The sequence below is a fragment of the Lissotriton helveticus genome, chromosome 9 (genome assembly GCF_964261635.1).
Source record: "Lissotriton helveticus chromosome 9, aLisHel1.1, whole genome shotgun sequence".
Lineage (NCBI taxonomy): Eukaryota > Metazoa > Chordata > Amphibia > Caudata > Salamandridae > Lissotriton > Lissotriton helveticus.
Window position 1 is genome coordinate 681,914,563 of NC_136070.1, and position 27,310 is coordinate 681,941,872.

Here is a 27,310-nt window from a genome sequence, read left to right on the forward strand (position 1 = left end):
GGTGCATCTTGAACATTGTAGTACCATATATACTTACCCATGTTTTCTTCTGTTGCAGGTTTCACAGCCAGAACCCCAGACATTTAAAGAGGCGCACGTGAGTGCAGGCAGAAGAGGTAATTGTTGGGTTGAGTTAAACTGTGGTGCATCTTGAACATTGTAGTACCATATATACTTACCCATGTTTTCTTTTGTTGCAGGTTTCACAGCCAGAACCCCAGACATTTAAAGAGGCACACGTGAGTGCAGGCAGAAGAGGTAATTGTTGGGTTGATTTAAACTGTGGTGCATCTTGAACATTGTAGTACCATATATACTTACCCATGTTTTCTTTTGTTGCAGGTTTCACAGCCAGAACCCCAGACATTTAAAGAGGCGCACGTGAGTGCAAGCAGAAGAGGTAATTGTTGGGTTGAGTTAAACTGTGGTGCATCTTCAACATTGTAGTATAACAGTTTGCATTCATGAGCTAGGCGTCAACGTAAGCCATGTTTCCTTATTTTGCAGGCTTTGTGGGACAGCAGGCTCAAACCGGCGGGTACGGAAATGTTCAAGCGCAAAGCTGTAACTTCGGGAGAGTGCAGTGCTTCACCACAAAGGAAGAAATGTTGCCTTGTATTCAAGGAAGAGTGTATGAAGGAAATTGTGGAGGCTGAGACACAGAAGTCACGAAGCAAGGTCCGCATGCAACTCGGGGAACTATTTCAATACAGTCCAGATGTGGGCTTGATTTGCAAAGCATGTGCCGAAGCCAAGATTGTTGGGGACTTTTCCACAGGGAAGAAATGGAGTGATGGCTGGAAACTGGACTACATGAAACGCCATCTACTTAGCAAAGTACACAAGTCTGCCATGGTGATATTGAGAAACAGAAGTGCTGCTGCCAGGTTTGGTTTTGGAGTACGGGCAATGCTGACAGAAACTGCCACTGACAAAGCAAATAGAATGGAAGTAGTTGAACGCCAAAGATCTATGCCTGAGGAAATAAAGATTCTCATCAACAACGTGTTGCTGGCAGTCAAGATGAACACTTCAATGTTATCTGTACAAGACATCCATGACCCCTTAGCTTTGTATGTGAAGATACCAGACAGCTGGAGGAGCAAGAACTATGCCTTTGAGTTCCTTGAGGCCATCAATAGCGTGATACACTGTGAAGCTATGACAGAACTTCGGCAAGCTTTGTATCACACCTTGATAATTGATGAGAGCACAGATATTTCTGTTACAAAAATGCTCATCCTGTACTTCAAGTTCCGACCTGTAACATCAACTGAGCACAAAACGCAGTTTGGGGGCATAGTGAAGCTGACTAGCTGTAATGCTGAGGCTATCACTACTGCTGTGAAAGAATTCTACACTGCCAATGAACTGGACCTCATGAAAATGGTCATGTTCACATCTGATGGTGCATCTGTGATGCTGGGGAAGAATAATGGTGTTGCTACTCGCCTTAAACAATCCATTCCTCATCTAGTTGAGCAGCATTGTGTCGCCCATCGAGAAGATTTGGGAGTTGATGATGCCTGGAAGAGGGTTCCAATGATTAAAGAGATGGAGACATTATTGAGGACTGTCTACACTGTGTTCTCCAGATCTCCTGCAAGGAAGTCCAAGCTGGATGAAATTGCATCGGTCACTGAATGTGAAGTTGTCTCTTTTCGACCACTGAATGAAGTCCGGTGGCTTTCAAGGCATTTTGCTGTTGGTGCACTAATTCGTAATTACGAGATTGTTCTTAAGTACTTTGAGCATGAGAAAGTTGAGGAGAATGATCCAATTGCCAAATATTGTTATAAAAAGCTATCGGACTCCAACTACCATATTTCCCTTGCAGTACTTAACGACATTCTGGGTGAATTTGCATCTTTGTGCAAACTATTCCAAAAAAGTTCTTTAACTACTGTTGAAGCCGTACAGTATGCAAGAGCAAAGATTGGCCAAACTAAGCAACAGTATTTGGGAGACACTGTCTTTTGGAGCAGCAATGTAAGAGAGCTGATGGTGTTGTACAAGGAAAGGCAAGAGTTTGACAGTGGGCCTATTTTGTCTTTTGTTTCCCTTCTTTGTGAGCACATGCAAAAAAGGTTCCCTGAAGGTGAGCTAAAAGAATGGGCAAGTTTTGAGATCCAGGCAATAGCCACACAATCGCATTTTGATTTTGGGACTGAGAAAGTATATAAAATGTCTTGGCCCTGGGTGATTGTGAAACACCAGAAGATGTTGTTCGACAGTACAGAAACTATAAATATGTGGTGGCAGAACATGTTAAGGGTTGGTTATTTACCACCTTTCAAGACATGGTGACTTTCACTGTACGCAATGCTGCTCAGTATAGTGTGGTGTCTCAGCTTGTTGATGTCTGCGCAACATTTCAAGCATCTAGTGCAGACTGTAAACGAGGATTCAGCCTCATGAATACTATCAAGAGCAAATTGAGGAATAGACTACAGCAGAAGCATTTGGACATGCTGATGAGGACAAAGGCCTACCTCCTGAATGGGAAAGTTGACCTAGACCGAGTTTATCAGCACTGGAAAAATGGCAAGGATCGCCGTGAGAAGCAACTCTGTCACCCAGCTAGTGACGCCACTTGACGTGTCTGAACAGCCCTCTACCTTCTTGAGTATATGTGATGTTGTATAGGCTCGCAGCATTTCCCCACTCAATGAACTGTGCTCCAGTTAAGAATATTTATTAAAATCTTATGATTGTGCCACCATTGAAGTCTTGCGCTTTTCTAAACTTGAAGTGTACTTGCCAGTGTAACCAATTCATGTCTTGGCGTGCTTATCCAATTTGCAAACTGCCCTTAAGACCCTTATTGTGGCGCTGTATGTGTGAAAATGCACTATCTTTTCACTTTTTAAAGTAAAATTTTGGAGTGCCATTTGGCGCCGCAGACACGCGCGGTTTGGTTCCTGGCGCACATAGCCATAGTTGCAGCGCACAGGTTTGGTCACTGCCGCACACAGAGGAAAAAAATTAGAGGGAACATTGCTGAGGATTTACAGAATTTAAGTTAAATTCAGTCACTGAAACAGGCAATTCAAACTCTTACTATCAGTGTGTGTCCAGTTCTTGGATGCAAAATCCAAGAAAATAGGCCCAGCCTCATCCAGCCACAGACGGGCAAGGCAGGTCCACCCTTGGCCTGGGCGAGCCCGCGCGTGTCCCACGCCGCGGGAGCCCCCGAAGAGTCTTGTAGGCCCAGTGACTGGGGGGCGCTCCTTACGCAAGACCGCACTGCCCTCTGGGAAATGAAGTCTCAGGCAGTCTGCAGTCCACGTCTGGAAGCGAAAGGAGCAGGACGGAATCAATGCAGGGTCAAACGTCGCTCCCACAATGTCCCAAAACAGCAGCGCAAACCGTGGCACAGAAAGAACAGCAGGTAAGGGCGTCCTCCCTCAACTTATCAGATCACTTAATTGCTATTAGTGTATCATAACCTAAAAGAATTGCACTGAGAAGGGGACACCGTCACTTGGCTGGCAATCACATCTTTTTATCTACGTCCTCATTTAGGTGCTAGAGTTGTTTAGAGAGTGGTAGCAAATGAGGCATAGGATTGAGAGATATGTGCAAGGTTGAACATGAAAAATTAGATTTTAGTTTTTAGTAAGCTGTGGATTTTCACAATATTACTGTCTCCATAGTACTGATTATCAAGGCTTAGACAATCTGTTTTCTATTGCTGTGCATTAGTTCAAAAATATTCAAGTTCTAATGGACTAACAGTGGACTTTTCCATCTTCAGAATATATTGAATGACCAGAGCTGGCAGTGTTGCAGAAGAGAATTTTTCTGCATTGCTGACACAAAAAAAAGAACCCATTCCTCTGCACTCTGCCTTCCTTCATCAATTTACATGGTAAGTCAAACTCATGTTGAATACTTTTGCTTGTCATTAAATAAGTTCATAGCATCCAAGTCCCTCTGTACCTTTTTAGTGGGGTCTTCGACATGATTATAATTTATGTGAAGAGTGTAGCGATATGGATGATGTTACAGTGATCATGATATTTTCTCTAGGACTTTGTCTCCAAGGCTGACCAATCCTGCTTTAGATACTGTGCTAACAATCTGTCATCAGAGGACATTACTGTCTGTAAGGCTGGAAGGAGTTGCATTAATTTATAGCAATTGAGTTACTTTCTTATGGAGTGAAGCTTGCTTAACTTGTTTCCCTTTTCTGTATGTGGGACTCTGATACTCCAGATGGGTTTCTGTTTAGGATATTCTGCTAACTTGTAACTCCAGTGGGCACAGCATCAGGGGAACCTGTCCGATCACGTCCAGATCTCAGAGGGCACTGCACAAAATTTGCAGTGGTGGCTGACGAAACGCGATTAGGTCAATGGCAGATCCCTCTCCCTTCCCCAACCGGCGCACACAGTGGTGATGGATGCTTCTCTCCTGGGATGGGGAGGCCACATGATAGAGGCGGAGATCAGAGGCCTCTGGTCTCCGGCGGAATCCCGGCTCCACATCAACCTTCTCGAGCTTCGGGCGATCCGACTTGCACTGAAGGCATTCCTTCTCTCTGTACAGGGAAGTGTAGTGCAGGTGTTCACGGACAACACCACCGCCATGTGGCACTGTAACAAACAGGGCGGGGTGGGGTCGTGGACCCTATGTCAGGAGGCTGTCCACCTATGGACATGGCTGGAACATCAAGGCATTACCTTGCTGGTTTAACACGTGGCAGATTCTCTGAGCGCCAGGGCGGACAAACTCAGCTGCCGGTGCATGATGGAGCCCGAACGGCGTCTGAACTCTGACGTGGCGCAAGGTCTCTTTCTGCAGTGGAGAGAGACTTGGTTAGATCTATTAGCCACAGATGAAAACTCACAAAGTCGTAACTTCTGCGCGTTGGAATTTTCAAGGTGGCACTTGCTAGGTGATGCTTTTCATCACGAGTGGAGCTGCGGTCTGTTGAACGCCTTTCGGCCTATACCACTACTGCCCAGAGTGCTGAAGATTGGGCGCGGCCGGGCCCAAGTCACCCCTGTGGCTCTGGATTGGGCACGAAGATACTGGTATCCCGAGCTACTCGTCATGGCAATCGATCCCCCGATCCGACTGCCGCTTCAGGAGGATCTTCTGTTGCAGCAGCAGGGGACGGTCCTCCACCCGAACATGTCCAGTCTCCACCTCCATGGTTGGAGATTGAGCGGCAACAGATGACCACTTTCGACCTTTCTCCTGAAGTCTGTAATGTCATTCTGGTAGCCAGGCATCCCTCCACTAAGACGGTATACACCTGCAGGTGGAACACATTTGTGGCATGGTGCACAGCAAAGGCTGTGGATCCCCTTTCTACCCCTCTTTCTGAGGTCCTTCTGTTCCTTCTCTTTGGCCCAGCAGGGCTCTGCTCTCGGCACTATCAAGGGCTATCTTTCGGCCATTTCCGCCTTTCTAAGGCTTTCAGATCAGCCATCTCTTTTTAAGTCCCCCGTTGTTAATCACTTCCTGAAGGCCATTAAGCACACGTTTCCTGCCGTGCCTTTCATAATGCCTCAATGGGACGTAAATCTTGTTTTGACCTATCTGGTGTGTTCTCCCTTTGAGCCGATTATTAACTGTCCCTTACGTCTTCTAACTCTAAAGACGACTTTCCTGGTAGCAATCACCGTTCCCAGAAGAGTGAGTGAACTCCAGTCTCTTTCTTCTTAACCTACCTTTCTCTCTGTTCATCCGGACAAGGTGGTTTTGAGGACTCGTCCTTCTTTCTTGCCCAAGGTTGTCACACCCTTCCACATCGGGCAGACCATCACTTTGCCAACCTTCTTTCTGCCTCCGCATCCTTCAAAAGAGGAAGAGTGACTCCACCTTCTGGACCCAAAGCGTGCGCCCTCGTTTTATCTGAAGCACACATAACAGTTCTGGGTGGATGACCAAGTTTTTGTTGGCTACTTGTGCGCCGAAAAAGGTTGGACCGTGCACAAACGGACCATCTCTCGGTGGGTCGTTCTGTGCATCAAAGCATGTTTCTCATTGGCTAAGAAGGAGCCTCCTGTGGGGCTGCATGCCCATTCTACCCCGGCAGCGGCAGCCACTTTTGCCTTGGGACACAGCGTCTCCATGCAGGACATCTGTCAGGCAGATACATGGGCCACTCTGCACACGTTTACTAAGCATTATTGCCTTGACAGTTGGGTCCGGAGAGACAGCTTTTTTGGCCGTTCTGTTCTCCATTACTTTCTGGTGTGATCTTTGTTTGCAGACCGACCGCCGGGGTTTATATTGCTGGGGTATCTGTTCTGAGGTAAGGAATCTATCACTAACTTGTCTCTTTCAGATGCACAAGTTACTACTTGTGTACCGATATATCTGTAAGAGACATTAGTTAGTGATAAATTCCTTACTGCCCCACCCATCGTCCCCATTCTGCGTATTGATTTTTAGGGTTAAGGTCATCCCTTTCAGGGCCTTAGTTTCAATGCACCAGTGGTCAGTATCTTGCATGGCTCTGCGTTACTGGCCAGGAAAGTCGTGTAAAGAACTGAAATCAGCGCTCATGGGTCGTGCCTAAGTAGTCTACATGACGTCATCGGAGCGCCTACAATGCCAGCAACGAACGGGGAGCCGCACAACGCCACATTCTGACACGCAGGGGTACTGCTGACGAAAACTTTCCGCATCCAGTCTTTTACCTGGGGATATTCTAGGGTAAGGATTCTATCACTAACTAATGCCTCTTACAGGTATATTGTTACATAAGTAGTAACTTTGCTTTAGGATGAAGGAGTTTTCTTAGGGGCTGTAGAGTTTTTAAGCTGCCACGGGTACCCGTGATTAAAACAGCTTCTGATACCCCTAAATTATTTTTAAGTACATTTATTTCACCACTTACTGGCCTATTTGCACACACATGCGCACTTCTCATCATGGCTATATGAAAAGAAATCACCACAAGAGAGCCCTCTTGCTGGGCCAGTGGGGCTTTGCAGCACCGGTCCCAGGAGGACCTAAACCCGATGATGAAGCATGACACCCACATGGGTGTGTGAGGGCAGCACCTTCCAATAAGGTAGATTCACTCACTCCATTCACATTCCAACCAGACATCTCCTTCCTTTTAACAGCTACCCTTCTTGTGTCCTAACTGAGGTAAGGTATGTATGGTGACGTGAGGTAAGGTAGGGTGCCTGAGGTAAGGTAGGGTGTCTGAGGTAAGGTAGGGTGTCTGAGGCATGATAGGGTACCTGCGGTAAGGTATGGTACCTGAGGTAAGTTATGGTAGGGTGCCTAAGGTAAGGTGTAGTAGGGTGCCTGAGGTTAAGTGTGGAGGGAAAATTCATTCCGCTCGCGGAATTTGTGGATTTTCTGCAATTTCGCGGTCCGCGAATCTCGTGAAATTGCAGAAAATTCCGCAAATCCGCGAGCGGAACGAATTTCCCAAAACTGAAGTACATGAAGCACTTACAGGGTTACAGCAGGTGCCCAAGTTGAAGCTAATTTCTTTGTAACCATTTACAAAATGGTTACAAAGAAATTAACTTCAACTTGGGCACCTGCTGTAACCCTGTAAGTGCTTTATGAGCGTCGCATCCAGAGAGTTTGTTGCCTACTTCCAACATTCTCTGACCCTCGAAGCAGGGTCAGAGATAGTTACAAGTATGGCACAATGCTCCTGTCACAAAAATTAAACCTGAACAGGAAGCACTTACAGATAAGGAAGCAGGTGTCGGACTTGAAGCTCAAATTCATTAACACATTAACCAGCCCCCGGTTGAGGCTGGGCAGGTGTGCTTTCTCCCCATAATCTACAGTGGTGAACCAGAGGGTGCTGTGGTGAACCAGAAGGTGCAGTGGTGAACCACAGGGTGCTGTGATGAACCAGAAGGTGGAGTGGTGAACCAGAGGGTGCTGTGATGAACCAGAAGGTGCAGTGGTGAACCAGAGGGTGGCAGTGGTGAACCAGAGGGTGGCAGTGGTGAACCAGAGGGTGCTGTGATGAACCAGAGGGTGCTGTGATGAACCAGAGGGTGGCAGTTGTGAACGATAGGATGGCAGTGATGAACCAGAGGGTGGTAGTGGTGAACCAGAGGGTGGTAGTGGTGAACCAGAGTTACTGTGATGAACCAGAGTGTGATTGTGATGAACCAGAGTGTGGCATTGATGAACCAGAGGGTGGCAGTGGTGAACCAGAGGGTGACAGTGGTGAACCAGAGGGTGGCAGTGGTGAACCAGAGGGTGGCAGTGGTGAACCAGCGGGTGGCAGTGATGAACCAGAGGGTGGCAGTGGTGAACCAGAGGGTGGCAGTGATGAACCAGAGGGTGGCAGTGATGAACCAGAGGGCTGCAGTGGTGAACCAGAGGGTTGCAGTGGTGAACCAGAGGGTGACAATGGTGAACCAGAGGGTGGCAGTGATGAACTAGAGAGTGGAAGTGGTGAACCAGAGGGTGGCATTGGTGAACCAGAGGGTGATGTGATGAACCAGAGGTTGGCAGTGATGAACCAGAGGGTGGCAGTGGTGAACCAGAGGGTGCTGTGATGAACCAGAGGGTGGCAGTGGTGAACCAGAGGGTGGCAGTGGTGAACCAGAGGGTGACAGTGATGAATCAGAGGGTGGGAGTGGTAAACCAGGGGGTGGCAATGATGAACCAGAGGGTGGCAGTGATGAACCAGAGGGTGGCAGTGATGAACCAGAGGGTGGCAGTGGTGAACCAGAGAGGGCTGTGATGAACCAGAGGGTAGCATTGATGATCCAGAGGGTGGCAGTGGTGCACCAGAGGGTGGCAGTGAAGAACCAGATGGTAGCAGTGGTGAACCAGAGGGTGGCATTGGTGAACCAGAGGGTGCTGTGATGAACCAGAGGGTGGCAGTTATGAACCAGAGGGTGGCAGTGGTGAACCAGAGGGTGCTGTGATGAACCAGAGGGTGGCAGTGGTGAACCAGAGGGTGCTGTGATGAACCAGATGGTGACAGTAATGAATCAGAGGGTGGGAGTGGTGAACCAGAGGGTGGCAATGATGAACCAGAGGGTGGCAGTGATGTACCAGAGGGTGGCAGTGATGAACCAGAGGGTGGCAGTGGTGAACCAGAGGGTGGCAGTGATGAACCAGAGGGTGGCAGTGATGAACCAGAGGGTGGCAGTGATGAACCAGAGGGTGATGTGATGAACCAGAGGTTGGCAGTGATGAACCAGAGGGTGACATTGATGATCCAGAGGGTGGCAGTGGTGAAACAGAGGGTGGCAGTGAAGAACCAGAGGGTAGCAGTGGTGAACCAGAGGGTGGCATTGGTGAACCAGAGGGTGCTGTGATGAACCAGAGGGTGGCAGTTATGAACCAGAGGGTGGCAGTGGTGAACCAGAGGGTGCTGTGATGAACCATAGGGTGGCAGTGGTGAACCAGAGGGTGCTGTGATGAACCAGATGGTGACAGTAATGAATCAGAGGGTGGAAGTGGTGAACCAGAGGGTGGCAGTGATGAACCAGAGGGTGGCAGTGATGTACCAGAGGGTGGCAGTGATGAACCAGAGGGTGGCAGTGATGAACCAGAGGGTGGCAGTGGTGAACCAGAGAGGGCTGTGATGAACCAGAGGTTAGCATTGATGATCCAGAGGGTGGCAGTGGTGAACCAGAGGGTGGCAGTGGTGAACCAGAGGGTGGCAGTGATGCACCAGAGGGTGGCAGTGATGAACCAGAGGGTGGCAGTGGTAAACCAGAGGGTGACAGTGGTGAACCAGATGGTGCTGTGATGTACCAGAGGTGTGCTTTCTCCCCATAATCTACAGTGGTGAACCAGAGGGTGCTGTGGTGAACCAGAAGGTGCAGTGGTAAACCACAGGGTGCTGTGATGAACCAGAAGGTGGAGTGGTGAAACAGAGGGTGCTGTGATGAACCAGAAGGTGCAGTGGTGAACCAGAGGGTGCTGTGATGAACCAGAGGGTGGCAGTTGTGAACGATAGGATGGCAGTGATGAACCAGAGGGTGGAAGTGGTGAACCAGAGGGTGGTAGTGGTGAACCAGAGGGTGCTGTGATGAACCAGAGTGTGATTGTGATGAACCAGAGTGTGGCAGTGATGAACCAGAGGGTGGCAGTGGTGAACCAGAGGGTGACAGTGGTGAACCAGAGGGTGGCAGTGGTGAACCAGAGGGTGGCAGTGATAAACCAGAGGGTGGCAGTGGTGAACCAGAGGGTGATGTGATGAACCAGAGGGTGGCAGTGATGAACCAGAGGGTTGCAGTGGTGAACCAGAGGGTGACAATGGTGAACCAGAGGGTGGCAGTGATGAACTAGAGGGTGGAAGTGGTGAACCAGAGGGTGGCATTGGTGAACCAGAGGGTGATGTGATGAACCAGAGGTTGGCAGTGATGAACCAGAGGGTGGCAGTGGTGAACCAGAGGGTGCTGTGATGAACCAGAGGGTGGCAGTGGTGAACCAGAGGGTGCTGTGATGAACCAGAGGGTGCTGTGATGAACCAGATGGTGACAGTGATGAATCAGAGGGTGGGAGTGGTAAACCAGAGGGTGGCAATGATGAACCAGAGGGTGGCAGTGATGAACCAGAGGGTGGCAGTGATGAACCAGAGGGTGGCAGTGGTGAACCAGAGAGGGCTGTGATGAACCAGAGGGTAGCATTGATGATCCAGAGGGTGGCAGTGGTGAACCAGAGGGTGGCAGTGAAGAACCAGAGGGAAGCAGTGGTGAACCAGAGGGTGGCATTGGTGAACCAGAGGGTGCTGTGATGAACCAGAGGGTGGCAGTTATGAACCAGAGGGTGGCAGTGGTGAACCAGAGGGTGCTGTGATGAACCAGAGGGTGGCAGTGGTGAACCAGAGGGTGCTGTGATGAACCAGATGGTGACAGTAATGAATCAGAGGGTGGGAGTGGTGAACCAGAGGGTGGCAGTGGTGAACCAGAGAGGGCTGTGATGAACCAGAGGGTAGCAGTGGTGAACCAGAGGATGGCATTGGTGAACCAGAGGGTGCTGTAATGAACCAGAGGGTGGCAGTTATGAACCAGAGGGTGGCAGTGGTGAACCAGAGGGTGCTGTGATGAACCAGAGGGAGGCAGTGAATAACCAGAGGGTAGCAGTGGTGTACCAGAGGGTGGCATTGGTGAACCAGAGGGTGCTGTGATGAACCATAGGGTGGCAGTTATGAACCAGAGGGTGGCAGTTATGAACCAGAGGGTGGCAGTGGTGAACCAGGGGGTGCTGTGATGAACCAGAGGGTGGCAGTGGTGAACCAGAGGGTGCTGTGATGAACCAGATGGTGACAGTAATGAATCAGAGGGTGGGAGTGGTGAACCAGAGGGTGGAAATGATGAACCAGAGGGTGGCAGTGATGTACCAGAGGGTGGCAGTGATGAACCAGAGGGTGGCAGTGGTGAACCAGAGGGTGGCAGTGATTAACCAGAGGGTGGCAGTGATGAACCAGAGGGTGATGTGATGAACCAGAGGTTGGCAATGATGAACCAGAGGGTGGCAGTGGTGAACCAGAGGGTGCTGTGATGAACCAGAGGGTGGCAGTGGTGAACCAGAAGGTGCTGTGATGAACCAGATGGTGACAGTGATGAATCAGAGGGTGGGAGTGGTAAACCAGAGGGTGGCAATGATGAACCAGAGGGTGGCAGTGATGAACCAGAGGGTGGCAGTGATTAACCAGAGGGTGGCAGTGGTGAACCAGAGAGGGCTGTGATGAACCAGAGGGTAGCATTGATGATCCAGAGGGTGGCAGTGGTGAACCAGAGGGTGGCAGTGAAGAACCAGAGGGTAGCAGTGGTGAACCAGAGGGTGGCATTGGTGAACCAGAGGGTGCTGTGATGAACCAGAGGGTGGCAGTTATGAACCAGAGGGTGGCAGTGGTGAACCAGAGGGTGCTGTGATGAACCAGAGGGTGGCAGTGGTGAACCAGAGGGTGCTGTGATAACCCAGATGGTGACAGTAATGAATCAGAGGGTGGGAGTGGTAAACCAGAGGGTGGCTATGATGAACCAGAGGGTGGCAGTGATGTACCAGAGGGTGGCAGTGATGAACCAGAGGGTGGCAGGGGTGAACCAGAGAGGGCTGTGATGAACCAGAGGTTTGCATTGATAATCCAGAGGGTGGCAGTGGTGAACCAGAGGGTGGCAGTGGTGAACCAGAGGGTGGCAGTGATGAACCAGAGGGTGATGTGATGAACCAGAGGTTGGAAGTGATGAACCAGAGGGTGGCAGTGGTGAACCAGAGGGTGCTGTGATGAACCAGAGGGTGGCAATGGTGAACCAGAGGGTGCTGTGATGAACCAGATGGTGACAGTGATGAATCAGAGGGTGGGAGTGGTAAACCAGTGGGTGGCAATGATGAACCAGAGGGTGGCAGTGATGAACCAGAGGGTGGCAGTGATGAACCAGAGGGTGGCAGTGGTGAACCAGAGAGGGCTGTGATGAACCAGAGAGGGTGGCAGTGGTGAACCAGAGGGTGGCAGTGAAGAACCAGAGGGTAGCAGTGGTGAACCAGAGGGTGGCATTGGTGAACTAGAGGGTGCTGTGATGAACCAGAGGGTGGCAGTTATGAACCAGAGGGTGGCAGTGGTGAACCAGAGGTTGCTGTGATGAACCAGAGGTTGCTGTGATGAACCAGAGGGTGACAGTGGTGAACCAGAGGGTGCTGTGATGAACCAGATGGTGACAGTAATGAATCAGAGGGTGGAAGTGGTGAACCAGAGGGTGGCATTGATGAACCAGAGGGTGACAGTGATGTACCAGAGGGTGCCTGTGATTAACCAGAGGGTGGCAGTGGTGAACCAGAGAGGGCTGTGATGAACCAGAGGTTAGCATTGATGATCCAGAGGGTGGCAGTGGTGAACCAGAGGGTGGCAGTGGTGAACCAGAGTGTGGCAGTGAGGCACCAGAGGGTGGCCGTGATGAGCCAGAGGGTGGCAGTGGTAAACCAGAGGGTGACAGTGGTGAACCAGATGGTGTTGTGATGTACCAGAGGTGTGCTTTCTCCCCATAATCTACAGTGGTGAACCAGAGGGTGCTGTGGTGAACCAGAAGGTGCAGTGGTGAACCACAGGGTGGTGTGATGAACCAGAAGGTGGAGTGGTGAACCAGAGGGCGCTGTGATGAACCAGAAGGTGCAGTGGTGAACCAGAGGGTGCTGTGATGAACCAGAGGGTGGCAGTTGTGAATGATAGGATGGCAGTGATGAACCAGAGGGTGGAAGTGGTGAACCGGAGGGTGGTAGTGGTGAACCAGAGGGTGCTGTGATGAACCAGAGTATGATTGTGATGAACCAGAGGGTGGCAGTGATGAACCAGAGGGTGGCAGTGGTGAACCAGAGGGTGACAGTGGTGAACCAGAGGGTGGCAGTGGTGAACCAGAGGGTGGCAGTGATGAACCAGAGGGTGGCAGTGGTGAACCAGAGGGTGATGTGATGAACCAGAGGGTGGCAGGGATGAACCAGAGGGTTGCAGTGGTGAACCAGAGGGTGACAATGGTGAACCAGAGGGTGACAATGGTGAACCAGAGGGTGGTAGTGATGAACTAGAGGGTGGAAGTGGTGAACCAGAGGGTGGCATTGGTGAACCAGAGGGTGATGTGATGAACCAGAGGGTGGCAGTGGTGAACCAGAGGGTGCTATGATGAACCAGAGGGTGGCAGTGGTGAACCAGAGGGTGCTGTGATGAACCAGATGGTGACAGTGATGAATCAGAGGGTGGGAGTGGTAAACCAGAGGGTGGCAATGATGAACCAGAGGGTGGCAGTGATGAACCAGAGGGTGGCAGTGATGAACCAGAGGGTGGCAGTGGTGAACCAGAGAGGGCTGTGATGAACCAGAGGGTAGCATTGATGATCCAGAGGGTGGCAGTGGTGAACCAGAGGGTGGCAGTGAAGAACCAGAGGGTAGCAGTGGTGAACCAGAGGGTGGCATTGGTGAACCAGAGGGTGCTGTGATGAACCAGAGGGTGGCAGTTATGAACCAGAGGGTGGCAGTGGTGAACCAGAGGGTGGCAGTGGTGAACCAGAGGGTGCTGTGATGAACCAGAGGGTGGCAGTGGTGAACCAGAGGGTGGCAGTGGTGAACCAGAGGGTGCTGTGATGAACCAGATGGTGACAGTAATGAATCAGAGGGTGGGAGTGGTGAACCAGAGGGTGGCAATGATGAACCAGAGGGTGGCAGTGATGTACCAGAGGGTGGCAGTGATGAACCAGAGGGTGGCAGTGATGAACCAGAGAGGGCTGTGATGAACCAGAGGTTAGCATTGATGATCCCGAGGGTGGCAGTGGTGAACCAGAGCGTGGCAGTGGTGAACCAGAGGGTGGCAGTGATGAACCAGAGGGTGGCAGTGATGAACCAGAGGGTGGCAGTGATGAACCAGAGGGTGATGTGATGAACCAGAGGGTGGCAGTGGTGAACCAGAGGGTGCTGTGATGAACCTGAGGGTGGCAGTGGTGAACCAGAGGGTGCTGTGATGAACCAGATGGTGACAGTGATGAATCAGAGGGTGGGAGTTGTAAACCAGAGGGTGGCAATGATGAACCAGAGGGTGGCACTGATGAACCAGAGGGTGGCAGTGATGAATCAGAGGGTGGCAGTGGTGAACCAGAGAGGGCTGTGATGAACCAGAGGGTAGCATTGATTATCCAGAGGGTGGCAGTGGTGAACCAGAGGGTGGCAGTGAAGAACCAGAGGGTAGCAGTGGTGAACCAGAGGGTGGCATTGGTGAACCAGAGGGTGGCAGTTATGAACCAGAGGGTGGCAGTGGTGAACCAGAGGGTGCTGTGATGAACCAGAGGGTGGCAGTGGTGAACCAGAGGGTGCTGTGATGAACCAGATGGTGACAGTAATGAATCAGAGGGTGGAAGTGGTGAACCAGAGGGTGGCAATGATGAACCAGAGGGTGGCAGTGATGTACCAGAGGGTGGCAGTGATGAACCAGAGGGTGATGTGATGAACCAGAGGTTGGCAGTGATGAACCAGAGGGTGCTATGATGAACCAGAGGGTGGCAGTGGTGAACCAGAGGGTGCTGTGATGAACCAGATGGTGACAGTGATGAATCAGAGGGTGGGAGTGGTAAACCAGAGGGTGGCAATGATGAACCAGAGGGTGATGTGATGAACCAGAGGTTGGCAGTGATGAACCAGAGGGTGGCAGTGGTGAACCAGAGGGTGCTATGATGAACCAGAGGGTGGCAGTGGTGAACCAGAGGGTGCTGTGATGAACCAGATGGTGACAGTGATGAATCAGAGGGTGGGAGTGGTAAACCAGAGGGTGGCAATGATGAACCAGAGGGTGGCAGTGATGAACCAGAGGGTGGCAGTGATGAACCAGAGGGTGGCAGTGGTGAACCAGAGAGGGCTGTGATGAACCAGAGGGTAGCATTGATGATCCAGAGGGTGGCAGTGGTGAACCAGAGGGTGGCAGTGAAGAACCAGAGGGTAGCAGTGGTGAACCAGAGGGTAGCAGTGGTGAACCAGAGGGTGGCATTGGTGAACCAGAGGGTGCTGTGATGAACCAGAGGGTGGCAGTTATGAACCAGAGGGTGGCAGTGGTGAACCAGAGGGTGCTGTGATGAACCAGAGGGTGGCAGTGGTGAACCAGAGGGTGCTGTGATGAACCAGATGGTGACAGTAATGAATCAGAGGGTGGGAGTGGTGAACCAGAGGGTGGCAATGATGAACCAGAGGGTGGCAGTGATGTACCAGAGGGTGGCAGTGATGAACCAGAGGGTGGCAGTGGTGAACCAGAGAGGGCTGTGATGAACCAGAGGTTAGCATTGATGATCCAGAGGGTGGCAGTGGTGAACCAGAGCGTGGCAGTGGTGAACCAGAGGGTGGCAGTGATGAACCAGAGGGTGGCAGTGATGAACCAGAGGGTGATGTGATGAACCAGAGGTTGGCAGTGATGAACCAGAGGGTGGCAGTGGTGAACCAGAGGGTGCTGTGATGAACCTGAGGGTGGCAGTGGTGAACCAGAGGGTGCTGTGATGAACCAGATGGTGACAGTGATGAATCAGAGGGTGGGAGTGGTAAACCAGAGGGTGGCAATGATGAACCAGAGGGTGGCACTGATGAACCAGAGGGTGGCAGTGATGAAGCAGAGGGTGGCAGTGGTGAACCAGAGAGGGCTGTGATGAACCAGAGGGTAGCATTGATTATCCAGAGGGTGGCAGTGGTGAACCAGAGGGTGGCAGTGAAGAACCAGAGGGTAGCAGTGGTGAACCAGAGGGTGGCATTGGTGAACCAGAGGGTGGCAGTTATGAACCAGAGGGTGGCAGTGGTGAACCAGAGGGTGCTGTGATGAACCAGAGGGTGGCAGTGGTGAACCAGAGGGTGCTGTGATGAACCAGATGGTGACAGTAATGAATCAGAGGGTGGAAGTGGTGAACCAGAGGGTGGCAATGATGAACCAGAGGGTGGCAGTGATGTACCAGAGGGTGGCAGTGATGAACCAGAGGGTGGCAGTGGTGAACCAGAGAGGGCTGTGATGAACCAGAGGTTAGCATTGATGATCCAGAGGGTGGCAGTGGTGAACCAGAGGGTGGTAGTGGTGAACCAGAGGGTGGCAGTGATGAACCAGAGGGTGGCAGTGATGAACCAGAGGGTGGCAGTGGTAAACCAGAGGGTGACAGTGGTGAACCAGATGGTGCTGTGATGTACCAGAGGATGCTGTGATGAACCAGAGGGTGGCAGTGATGAACCAGAGGGTGGCAGTGGTGAACCAGAGGGTGGCAGTGGTGGACCAGAGGGTGCTGTGATGAACCAGAGGGTGGCAGTGATGAACCAGAGGGTGGCAGAGGTGAACCAGAGGGGACAGTGGTGAACCAGAGGGTGGCAATGGTGAACCAGATGGTGCTGTGATGAACCAGAGGGTGCTGTGATGAACCAGATGGCAGCAGTGATGAGCCAGAGGGTGGCAGTGGTGAACCGGAGGGTGGCAGTGATGAACCAGAGGGTGGCAGTGGTGAACCAGAGGGTGACAGTGGTGAACCAGAGGGTGGCAGTGTTGAACCAGAGGGTGGCAGTGATGAACCAGAGGGTGGCAGTGGTGAACCAGAGGGTGATGTGATGAACCAGAGGGTGGCAGTGATGAACCAGAGGGTTGCAGTGGTGAACCAGAGGGTGACAATGGTGAACCAGAGGGTGGCAGTGATGAACTAGAGGGTGGCAGTGGTGAACCAGAGGGTGGCAGTGGTGAACCAGAGGGTGCTGTGATGAACTAGAGGGTGGCAGTGGTGAACCAGAGGGTGCTGTGATGAACCAGATGGTGACAGTGATGAATCAGAGGGTGGGATTGGTAAACCAGAGGGTGGCAATGATGAACAGAGGGTGGCAGTGATGAACCAGAGGGTGGCAGTGATGAACCAAAGGGTGGCAGTGGTGAACCAGAGAGGGCTGTGATGAACCAGAGGGTAGCATTGATGATCCAGAGGGTGGCAGTGTTGAACTAGAGGGTGGCAGTGAAGAACCAGAGGGTAGCAGTGGTGAAGCAGAGGGTGGCATTGGTGAACCAGAGGGTGCTGTGATGAACCAGAGGGTGGCAGTTATGAACCAGAGGGTGGCAGTGGTGAACCAGAGGGTGCTGTGATGAACCAGAGGGTGGCAGTGGTGAACCATAGGGTGCTGTGATGAACCAGATGGTGACAGTAATGAATCAGAGGGTGGCAGTGATGTACCAGAGGGTGGCAGTGATGAACCAGAGTGTGGCAGTGGTGAACCAGAGAGGGCTGTGATGAACCAGAGGTTAGCATTGATGATCCAGAGGGTGGCAGTGGTGAACCAGAGGGTGGCAGTGGTGAACCAGAGGGTGGCAGTGGTGAAACAGAGGGTGGCAGTGATGAACCAGAGGGTGGCAGTGGTAAACCAGAGGGTGACAGTGGTGAACCAGATGGTGCTGTAATGTACCAGAGGATGCTGTGATGAACCAGAGGGTGGCAGTGATGAACCAGAGGGTGGCAGAGGTGAACCAGAGGGTGGCAGTGGTGAACCAGAGGGTGCTGTGATGAACCAGAGGTGGCAGTGATGAACCAGAGGTGGCAGTGATGAACCAGAGGGTGGCAGAGGTGAACCAGAGGGGACAGTGGTGAACCAGAGGGTGGCAATGGTGAACCAGAGGGTGCTGTGATGAACCAGAGGGTGCTGTGATGAACCAGATGGCAGCAGTGATGAGCCAGAGGGTGGCAGTGGTGAACCGGAGGGTGGCAGTGGTGAACCAGAGGGCGTCAGTGGTGAACCAGAGGGTGACAGTGGTAAACTAGAGGGTGGCAGTGATGAACCGGAGGGTGGCTGTGTGTGAACCACAGGGTCGCGAACAGGCTGGATACGTGGAAACAAAATGCTCGCGACCGTTGCGACCACACAATTAAGTTTGCCTTTCTGAACTTGTAAAAAACCATTGCAAACTGGCAAAAAAAAAAAATCTGCGAGTTCATGGAATTTGCCAAATTTGCGAATCGCGGTAACAATTTCGTGCGAATTCGTGTACTGCGAATGGGCAAATTTCACCCATAATTACCTGAGGTAAGGTATGTTAGGGTGCCTGAGGTAGGGTATGTTAGGGTGCCTGAGGTAAGGTATGTTATGGTACCTGAGGTAAGGTATGTTAGGGTACCTGAGGTAAGGTATGGTAAGGTACCTGAGGTAAGTTATGGTAGGGTACCTGAGGTAAGTTATGGTAGGGTACCTGAGGTAAGGTATGGCAGGGTACCTGAGGTAAGGTATGGTAAGGTACCGGATGTAAGGTATGGTAAGGTACCTGAGGTAATGTCTGGCAAGGCACCGAAGGTAATGCTTGTTAAGGCACCAAAGGTAATGAATGGTAAGGCACCTGAGGTAAGGTATGGCGAGGTAACTGTGGTAAAGTTTTGTAAGGTTCCTGAGTTAACGTGTTGTACCCAAAGTAAGGTGTGGTAAGGTATCTGAGGTAAGGTATGGTAAGGTACCTGAGGTAATGTATGGTAAGCTACTTGAGGCAATATATGGTAAGGCACCAGAGGTAATGTATGGCAAGGCACCTGATGTAAGGTATGGTAGGGTACCTGAGGTAAGGTATGGTAGGGTACCTGAGGTAAGGCATGGTAGGGTACCTGAGGTAAGGGTGCCTGAGGTAAGGTATGGTAGGGTGCCTGAGGCAAGGTATGGTAGGGTGCCTGAAGTAAGGTATGGTAGGGTGCCTGAGGTAAGGTATGATAGTATGCCTGAGGTAAGGTATGGTAGTGTGCCTGAGGTTAGGTATGGTAGTGTGCCTGAGGTTAGGTATGGTAGTGTGCCTGAGGTTAGGTATGGTAGTGTGCCTGAGGTTAGGTATGGTAGTGTACCTGAGGTAAGGTATGGTAGTGTGCCTGATGTAAGGAATGGTAGGATGCCTCAGGTAAGATATGGTATGGTGCCTGCAGTAAGGCATTGTAGGGTGCCCGTGGTAAGGTATGGTAGGGTTCCTGAGGTAAGGTATGGTAGGGTGCCTTTGGTAAGGTATGGTAGGGTACCTTTGGTAAGGTATGGTAGTGTGCCTGAGGTAAGATATGGTAGGGTGCCTGAGGTAAGATATGGTAGGGTGCCTGAGGTTAGGTAGGGTGCCTGATGTAAGGTATGGTAGTGTGCCTGAGGTAAGGTATGGTAGTGTGCCTGAGGTAAGGTATGATAGTGTGCCTGAGGTAAGGTATGGTAGTGTGCCAGAGGTGAGGTGTGGTAGTATGCCTGAGGTAAGGTATGGAAGGATGCCTGAGGTAAGGTATTGTATGGTACCTGAGGTAAGGCATTGTAGGGTGCCTGTGGTAAGGTATGGTAGGGTGCCTAAGGTAGGGTATGGTAGAAAGCCATTGGTAAGGATTGGTAGGGTGCCTTTGGTAAGGTATGGTAGTGTGCCTGAGGTAAGATATGGTAGGGTGCCTGAGGTAATGTATGGTAGGATGCCTGAGGTAAGGTATGGTATGGTGCCTGAGGTAAGGCATTGTAGGGTTCCTGTGGTAAGGTATGGTAGGGTGCCTGAGGTAAGGTATGGCAGGGTGTCTTTGGTAAGGTATGGTAGGGTGCCTGAGGTAAGATATGGTGCCTGAGGTTAGGTGGGGTGCTTGAGGTAAGGTATGGTAGGGTGTCCAAAGTAATGTATGGTAGGGTGCCCGAGGTAAGGTATGGTAGGGTGCCTGAGGTAATGTATGGTAAGGGTAAGCACCTGAGGTAATGTATGGTAATGTATGTGAGATTGGGTATGGTGAGGTAACTGAGGTTAAGTTCCTGAGGTAAAGTGTGGTAACGTACCCAAGGTAAGGTAAGGTATGGTCTAGTATGGTTGGGTATGAAAAAATCAAGCTAAACAGCTTGCCCTCTGCGCACTGTGGCTGTTCCCCTTTGGGTTTCTGTATAGTTACTCTAAACAATTTACTTTCAAAATTCAAAAAAGAAAACGACACAAGCTGTGATTTCAGTCACATTCAATTGTATTATTGATCCATAATCACAAATATATATGTAACACTTATATTGGTTGAATGAATAAATTCATTAAGTCTTGATGTTATAATCACATCTATATGACTTTCATCTTACAAATTATGGCCACAAGTTGTCATGCCCAATGCATTTCGGGCCCCGCGGCCCTTCGTCGGGGGCAATACCTGAAAAGAGACATAAATCTTATTGTTGCTACATGTACTGGTCTTACATCGTACAGTTGTGCAATATGCCACAATGAGTTTTTAGCATGTAAAAACATACATCGATACCAAATTAATGAAATGGGAAATGCGTTTAAGAAAACTCTAATGAACCATGGTCATGAGTATACATGTGCAAAATAAAAATATACATAATGCCACATTGAAATAACACCTTGAAAATGCATTCAAAAACATGTAGTTAGTTGAATAACCCTTATTATGTGAAATGACTCACTTGTGCCACCTGAAGCAATGCCGGAAAATTGGGGGTTCTCTGAGGTGTTTATATTGAGAGCGTGGTAAGTCAGGTCTGTGTATTTCAGTTTACTGAAAAAATGATAAAGAAACATGTGAGAATGCACCTGCTCAAATGCGGGTGAAATGAACGTGCCGGTTTAGACCCTGGAAAATCACACTCACATGAGGGTTTACTGTGATGTCAAAATATGGTAAGCACGAATATGTCGACGATCACGTGAAAAACAATAAGTGCGCCCGACCTAAAGAAAACAGAATGAGCCACGATTTAGAAAAACTCGTTCTTATCGATTCAATCGAGCTCCGCTTTAAACCATGTCCGATACACTATGAAACACACTCTTCACTTAGTTAAACCATTTCCATGATTCGAACCAACATAATCTTGGACTGACCTTCCTGTTTGTCCAACTGTAACACGCAGACTCTAATCGGTCATCACTTTTCCATTTACGACTTGGCACAACTGTCTAGAAGAATGAAACGGCAAAACTGAAAAAGCGCTTTCATATAATTACGTGATTCGTCCTGCCCCAAAATCAGTGCAAAAGTACCTGAAAGCATCGACGATACACTTCAACCAAGCCGGACTGTTACCACCATACAATCTTTCCGCCCTGACATAGCGCGACGCCGTTAAATGACGTGACTCTTGGAAAATAAAAATAAATGACGGACCAAACGGTAGAACGAAAAAAGCATGGAACCATGGACAAACCTAGGGGTCAATGACTGCAAAACTCAGGAAGCGCCATTTTGTAATGGGAAGGTGTGTGTATGAGCGGGGTCATATTGGAAATAATGTAAATAATTTTCCAAAACAGCATTTCCAAATGGTAACAGAACAAAATACATAAATACAGTTCTACAATACGAAATCAACTATCCTTCTGCATACAGTGATTGTGCAGTTCTCATAGAAAACAAGTAAAGTCCACTCGATCATTGATCCCTTTGGGATCTTGTGTCTGTAATCTTCGAATCCAGAATATTTCCCTCTGTAAAAGAGTCTTAGTGAGACATTTACCCGGTGACGGGGTAACCACTTCGAGGATCTGGAATTTCACCTGCGCTATAGTGTGTCTGTGGTTCTCCCAGTGTGTGGCCAAACTACTCTTGGGATTCTTGTTTCTGATAGTACTCTTGTGTTCCGAAATACGGATTTTAATCTTTCTTTCGGTCTTGCCTATGTACAAAAGTCCGCATGGGCACTTAATGGCATATATTACATTGGCTGTGTTGCAATCTGCACTGATTCTAACTGGAATTGTTTCTCCTGTGTGGGGATGCTTTACACTGTCAGTCACGATAACATTATTGCAGTGCACACAGTTTTGACATTTTTTCATGCCCTTGTAGGTTTTGGGTGTAATCATAGGATGACGTTTCAACATTTCTTTAATGTTTCTTGAACGTTTGTAAGCAAAAATGGGCTTATCGCAAAACAACCCTTTGAAATCAGTCTCATGCCTCAGTAATTCCCAATGTGAAATGATGCTCTGTTTGATCTCTTTTGAACTAGTGGAGTATTTAGAGACAAATACCTGACGATGTTGTTGCTTTTTCGCTTTCGTGATAAGTAGAGATTCCCGCGGTAATTTTTCAGTCTTATCCTTTGCTATTTCTAGCACAGTAGGAGGATACCTTTTGGATGCGTATTTGGTTATGATGGTGTTCAGATTGGTTTGAAACGTTTCTGCTTGTGAACAGATTCTTTTGGCTCGTAACATCATAGAATAAGGTAAATTGTTAATGAGATTCCTAGAATGGAAACTGTTGTACATAAGGGCCGTGTTCTTATCAGTCACCTTGTGGTATACTTCAGTTTGTATAGTGTTGTCCTCTATTTTCACAAGTACATCCAGAAATGCAAGCTCTTTTTGTTGTATGTTACAAGTGAATTGAATGTTCTCATCATACAAATTCATTTGAGCAATTTTATGTTCCAGCCTTTCTTTTGTACCTTGCCAGATCAAGAAAATATCGTCGATATAACGACAATATTGTCTGTCCATTCTTCATCATTCCTTAGGAACATGTCTTCATACCTTGCCATATATGTATTGGCATATGCCGGTGCTCCAGAAAAACCCATAGAGGTACCCTTATTCTGTAAATAAAAATCACAGTTCCACCTGAAATAACTATGATGTAAACAAAAATGCAAAAGTTCTAACAAAAAGATTTTTTCTACAGGTATCTCTTCTTGTTTCAACAAGGCCCATTCCACAGCCTCTATACCCTCGGTGTGCGGGATAGAGGTGTAGAGGGCCTTGACATCTAACATGCAGATCCACAAACCTGGTTTTACCTGTACATCCATGAGTTTTTTCAAAAAATGAGTGGTGTCTTTAGTGTAAGAGTACCAGCCTTGAACGAATGGTTGTAAGAACTGGTCAATGTATTGACCCAGAGGCTCAAAGATGGTGCCGCACCCGGTAACAATGGGACGGAATGGTGGGTTCGAAAGATCCTTATGGACTTTAGGTAACATGTAGATTCCCGGTTGTTTGGGGAAAGCAACTGTCAGAAATTGACGGGTTTTCTTACTGATCCATTTCATATTCTCTGCTTGTTCTAGAATCTTTTCCAAAGTAATCTGTAATTCCTTGATTGGATCTTGGTCCAATTTGAGATAAGTGTTGGTATCAGATACATGTTCCAGAACTTTAGAATCATAGAATGTTTGATCCATGACGACAATTGCGCCGCCCTTGTCTGCTTGTTGGATGTGTATCCTAGAGTCTTCCGCCAATTCTTTAAGAATCCTTCTGTCATGTTTTGAAAAGTTCAACTGACAACTTTTCTTCGTGTTGATTGATTTCAGATCTTTAAGCACAAGATTTTCAAATGCATCTAGAATTTTGTGTGATGTTGGTGCCTGAAAGGTCGATTTTGGTTTGAACTCAACATATTCTGAAGGGTCAGGTTCTAATGATGGATCGGGTAAAGTTGAAAAGAAATATTTAAGTCGCAAAATCCTCATAAATTTGAAGAAATCTACTTATATAGTATGGTTGGGTGCCTGAGGCAATGTATGGTTGGGTGCCTGAGGTAATGTATGGTTGGGTGCCTGAGGTTATGTATGGTTGGGTGCCTGAGGTAAGGTATGGTAGGGTACCTGAGGTAAGGTATGGTAGGGTGCCTGAGGTAAGGTATGGTAGGTTGCCTGAGGTAAGGTATGATAATGTTCTTGAGGTAATGTATGGTAATGTATGTGAGGTAAGGTATGGTGAGGTAACCGAGGTAAAGTTTTGTAAGGTTCCCGAGGTAAAGTGTGGTAAGATACCCGAGGTAAGGTTTGGTAGGGTGCCTGAAGTAAGGTATGATAGGGTGCCTGAGGTAAGGTATTGTAGGGTACCTGTGGTAAGGTATGGTAAGCTACCTGAGGTAAGGTATGGTAAGGTACCTGAGGTAATGTATGGTAAGGCACCTGAGGTAATTTATGTGAGGTAAGGTATGGTGAGGTTGTAGAGGTGGGCCTCAGCCAGGCCTACCAGTGCTAGGGGCTCTCCCTTCTCTGCACCTAAGTCCTCAGACAAGTAAATGGAAGTTGGCACGGAAACTGAAAAGTCAAAAGAGATATTTATTAAACCTCATGAGGTAGAACTACATTCACACACACCCTTCCGTAGTGTATTAAGTAGCACAAGGAGTAGAAGAACCAGGGGTCTTTTATACCCACACAAGAGCTCAAAAGAAGGCGGTACAAGCACACATAAGAGAGTTATATACATAGATGGTCATACAGAAATGCACAGTCAACAAAGAAGGAGGAGCTAGCAGTTGCTGACTCCGGTAAAAACAACCTGACAGTTACAGACTAAAACAAATATGTATGGACAACTACAGATTCCTCTGCGCATGTTCAGAGTAGCAGAGTCCGATTATAGCCAGTCCTTTGAGCAGAGAACAAGGGTAAATGACAGAGAAGAAGGAAACAGCACATGGTGAGCACACAGCAGACAAAATGGCTGCTGGAACCAAAATGACTTCAGCTAAATGCTAACATTGATTGCTGCCAATTTTCCACAGATGACCCTTTTAGCATTAGCTGAAGACATTTATGATCTAGGATAGTCAGTGTATACATCTTGTATATCAATCCGCATCATAATATTAATTTCTTTGTCTAGGATACACTGGGCCTTCAGTTGTATAACATTCTGTTTAGCAGGTGTACAGGCAGTAATATAGGTGGAGCAAAGCACTGGACCGCATTGTATACAGAAGCAACATGTCAGTAAAATTGCGGGTATTATACACAGGATGGTCAATAATTTCCCCAGGTAACAAATAGTGTCGAGAACCAACTGGCAAAAGTCCATGTGCCAGTAACTGGGTGGATCTCAGCAGTAATTTTGTGCAGCTTGGAGAACGCATCAAAAACTGAAGGGGAATGGTCTGGAATGGAAACACAACAGCTACTTCCGATGATGCGACATGCACCACCTCGATCAGCCAAGACTACATCTAGGGCCATACGATTTTGGAGCACTACAATCCTTGCAATTTGCAGTTCCTCTGTAATGTTCCCAAGTGCCATGGCTGTCTGGTTGGTAACCGCTTCCACAACATCTGATTTTCCTGCTGTTTAGAACAGCACCAACGAAGAAGGACAGTCACAAATTGAAATCGACATATTGCTGTAATGCAGTGTCAGTCTGGTCCACCTCATCATTACTTATTGTCCTCTTATATCTGTTCTTAGAGATATCATTAAGCAGTTGATAGTCCTTATGATATGATGCAGGTGCCAGAAACACAGGAGGTAACAAAAAGGACACGTAGCATACACCGAACCATCTAACAGGTAAATGGTAGTATCCCTTATTACCGCAGACAAAGTAAGTGCTATGCGAAGACATGAAACTGCTGTTGTTGGCACCTTCAATGGTCAAAACTTGAGAGCATTCACTTCCTCCTACTGGGATTCTCCCAACACTACTTATACACAAGTCTGCTCGGGCACTAGTGACGGATATTACAAATGGACTGTTATCCTTAGTAGTTTGCATATTTTGGGAAACGTAAGTTGTAGAAACATTTCCTAGTCGGTACTCCTCCCATTCCCATTTAGTCCCTTTAGCTTGTGGCTTGCCATCTTCGTCTGGGTAACACACTTTATTGAGATAATATTTTATTCTCCCTACAGCCATACTAGGAAAGTTAGCATTTTGAGAAGCAATTAGAAGTGCAAACCAGGCTTGACAAGAACGATTATGGGAAAAGGGAAGAGGAATGAAAGGTGTTCCTCCCTTTTTCTGGTGAGCAGGTACCATCCCACACACCCAACAGTCAGTAGTGTTCGTAGCATAGCGAGTGTGGTGTTACAATCCCGATGAACGTGCTGTTCAGAAAAGATTGTCTATGCTTCTGCTCATGGTATGGAAGAGTAACATTATGGTGTTCAACTGGTACTGGGGTAGTGGTTGTTGAGCAGGAGCTACTTCCTCTACAACCCAAGTTATCACTGTCATAGCAACCACAGTGACAACAAATCCTACAAAGCAAAAAGTTTTCTTATCACAAATCTTTGCAGCAGTTTGTTTTCCACACAGACATGATTGTTTCGTCGCTGAAATAATCGTTGGAGCTCTAAAGTCCTGGGCAGCCGTTGATTTCTTCACTGAGGGTCAATACGGGTGTCACTATGTAGGACTGATCCCCCCTTGCCACAGCAGCTCCCTTTCACTAACCTAGGACCGTAGCTCAACCAGTCTTTTTCAACAATGAAGGTTCTTTCTGGGGTCTCAGTTGGTACTGTGATACACCAGGGATCGTGTGGTCCGGGAAGACTTCCTCAGGTTTGTCAGGTGATATGGTTTGGCCTCTCTCCGTATCCAGGATATCTTGATGGTTGATCAAGGCAGCAGGTTCCACCAAGGTAGACAGCATTTTCTTGCAGTGGGTGGAATGCACCCAGGTCCTCCGGTTCGTCACTCGAACCGCAGTTCTCTTTGAGAGGAGAACCTGGTCTGGGCCACGCCGCCTGGGTTCCAAGCTGCTCGACCTCTGGAAGGACCAGACCATTACATTGTCCCTAGGCCGGAATTCATGGCCTTCACCTGCAGACCTACCGGGAAGAGCTTCTCGAACCTGTTGATGAATAGAAATCAAACTGTCAGTCAACTGTGATTGGTAATCACTCATCAATACACATGGTACATCATGTATGGGACGTGGCTTAGAAATTCCCCAAATATTCATAGGCCTTTCAAATACCACCTCATATGGTGTAAGACCAAATTGTGAATGTGGCACTGAACTAATGGACAACAGTGCTATGGGTAATGCATCAGGCCATTTCAAGGATGTGGAAGCCTGACTCTTAGCCAGTTTCAACTTATGTGCAGCGTTATACCTTTCCACTAGCACTGCTGATTGTGGATGGAAGGCAGCGTGAAACTTCTGCTTAACCCCTAATCCATTAGGACATACTCGACAACTTGCCCAAT

General features: G+C 48.8%; 1 protein-coding gene across 1 annotated transcript in view; it reads left to right on the top strand.

The window, feature by feature from the left end:
* Positions 1-852: 852 nt before the first annotated feature.
* LOC144783242 (zinc finger protein 862-like) overlaps positions 853-27,310 on the top strand; it is a 69,109-nt gene continuing 42,651 nt past the window's right edge. Inside the window, exon 1 of the mRNA XM_078662324.1 lies at positions 853-2,068. Within this exon, the coding sequence (XP_078518450.1) occupies positions 853-2,068 (1,216 nt within the window). The remainder of the gene's footprint in view (positions 2,069-27,310) is intronic.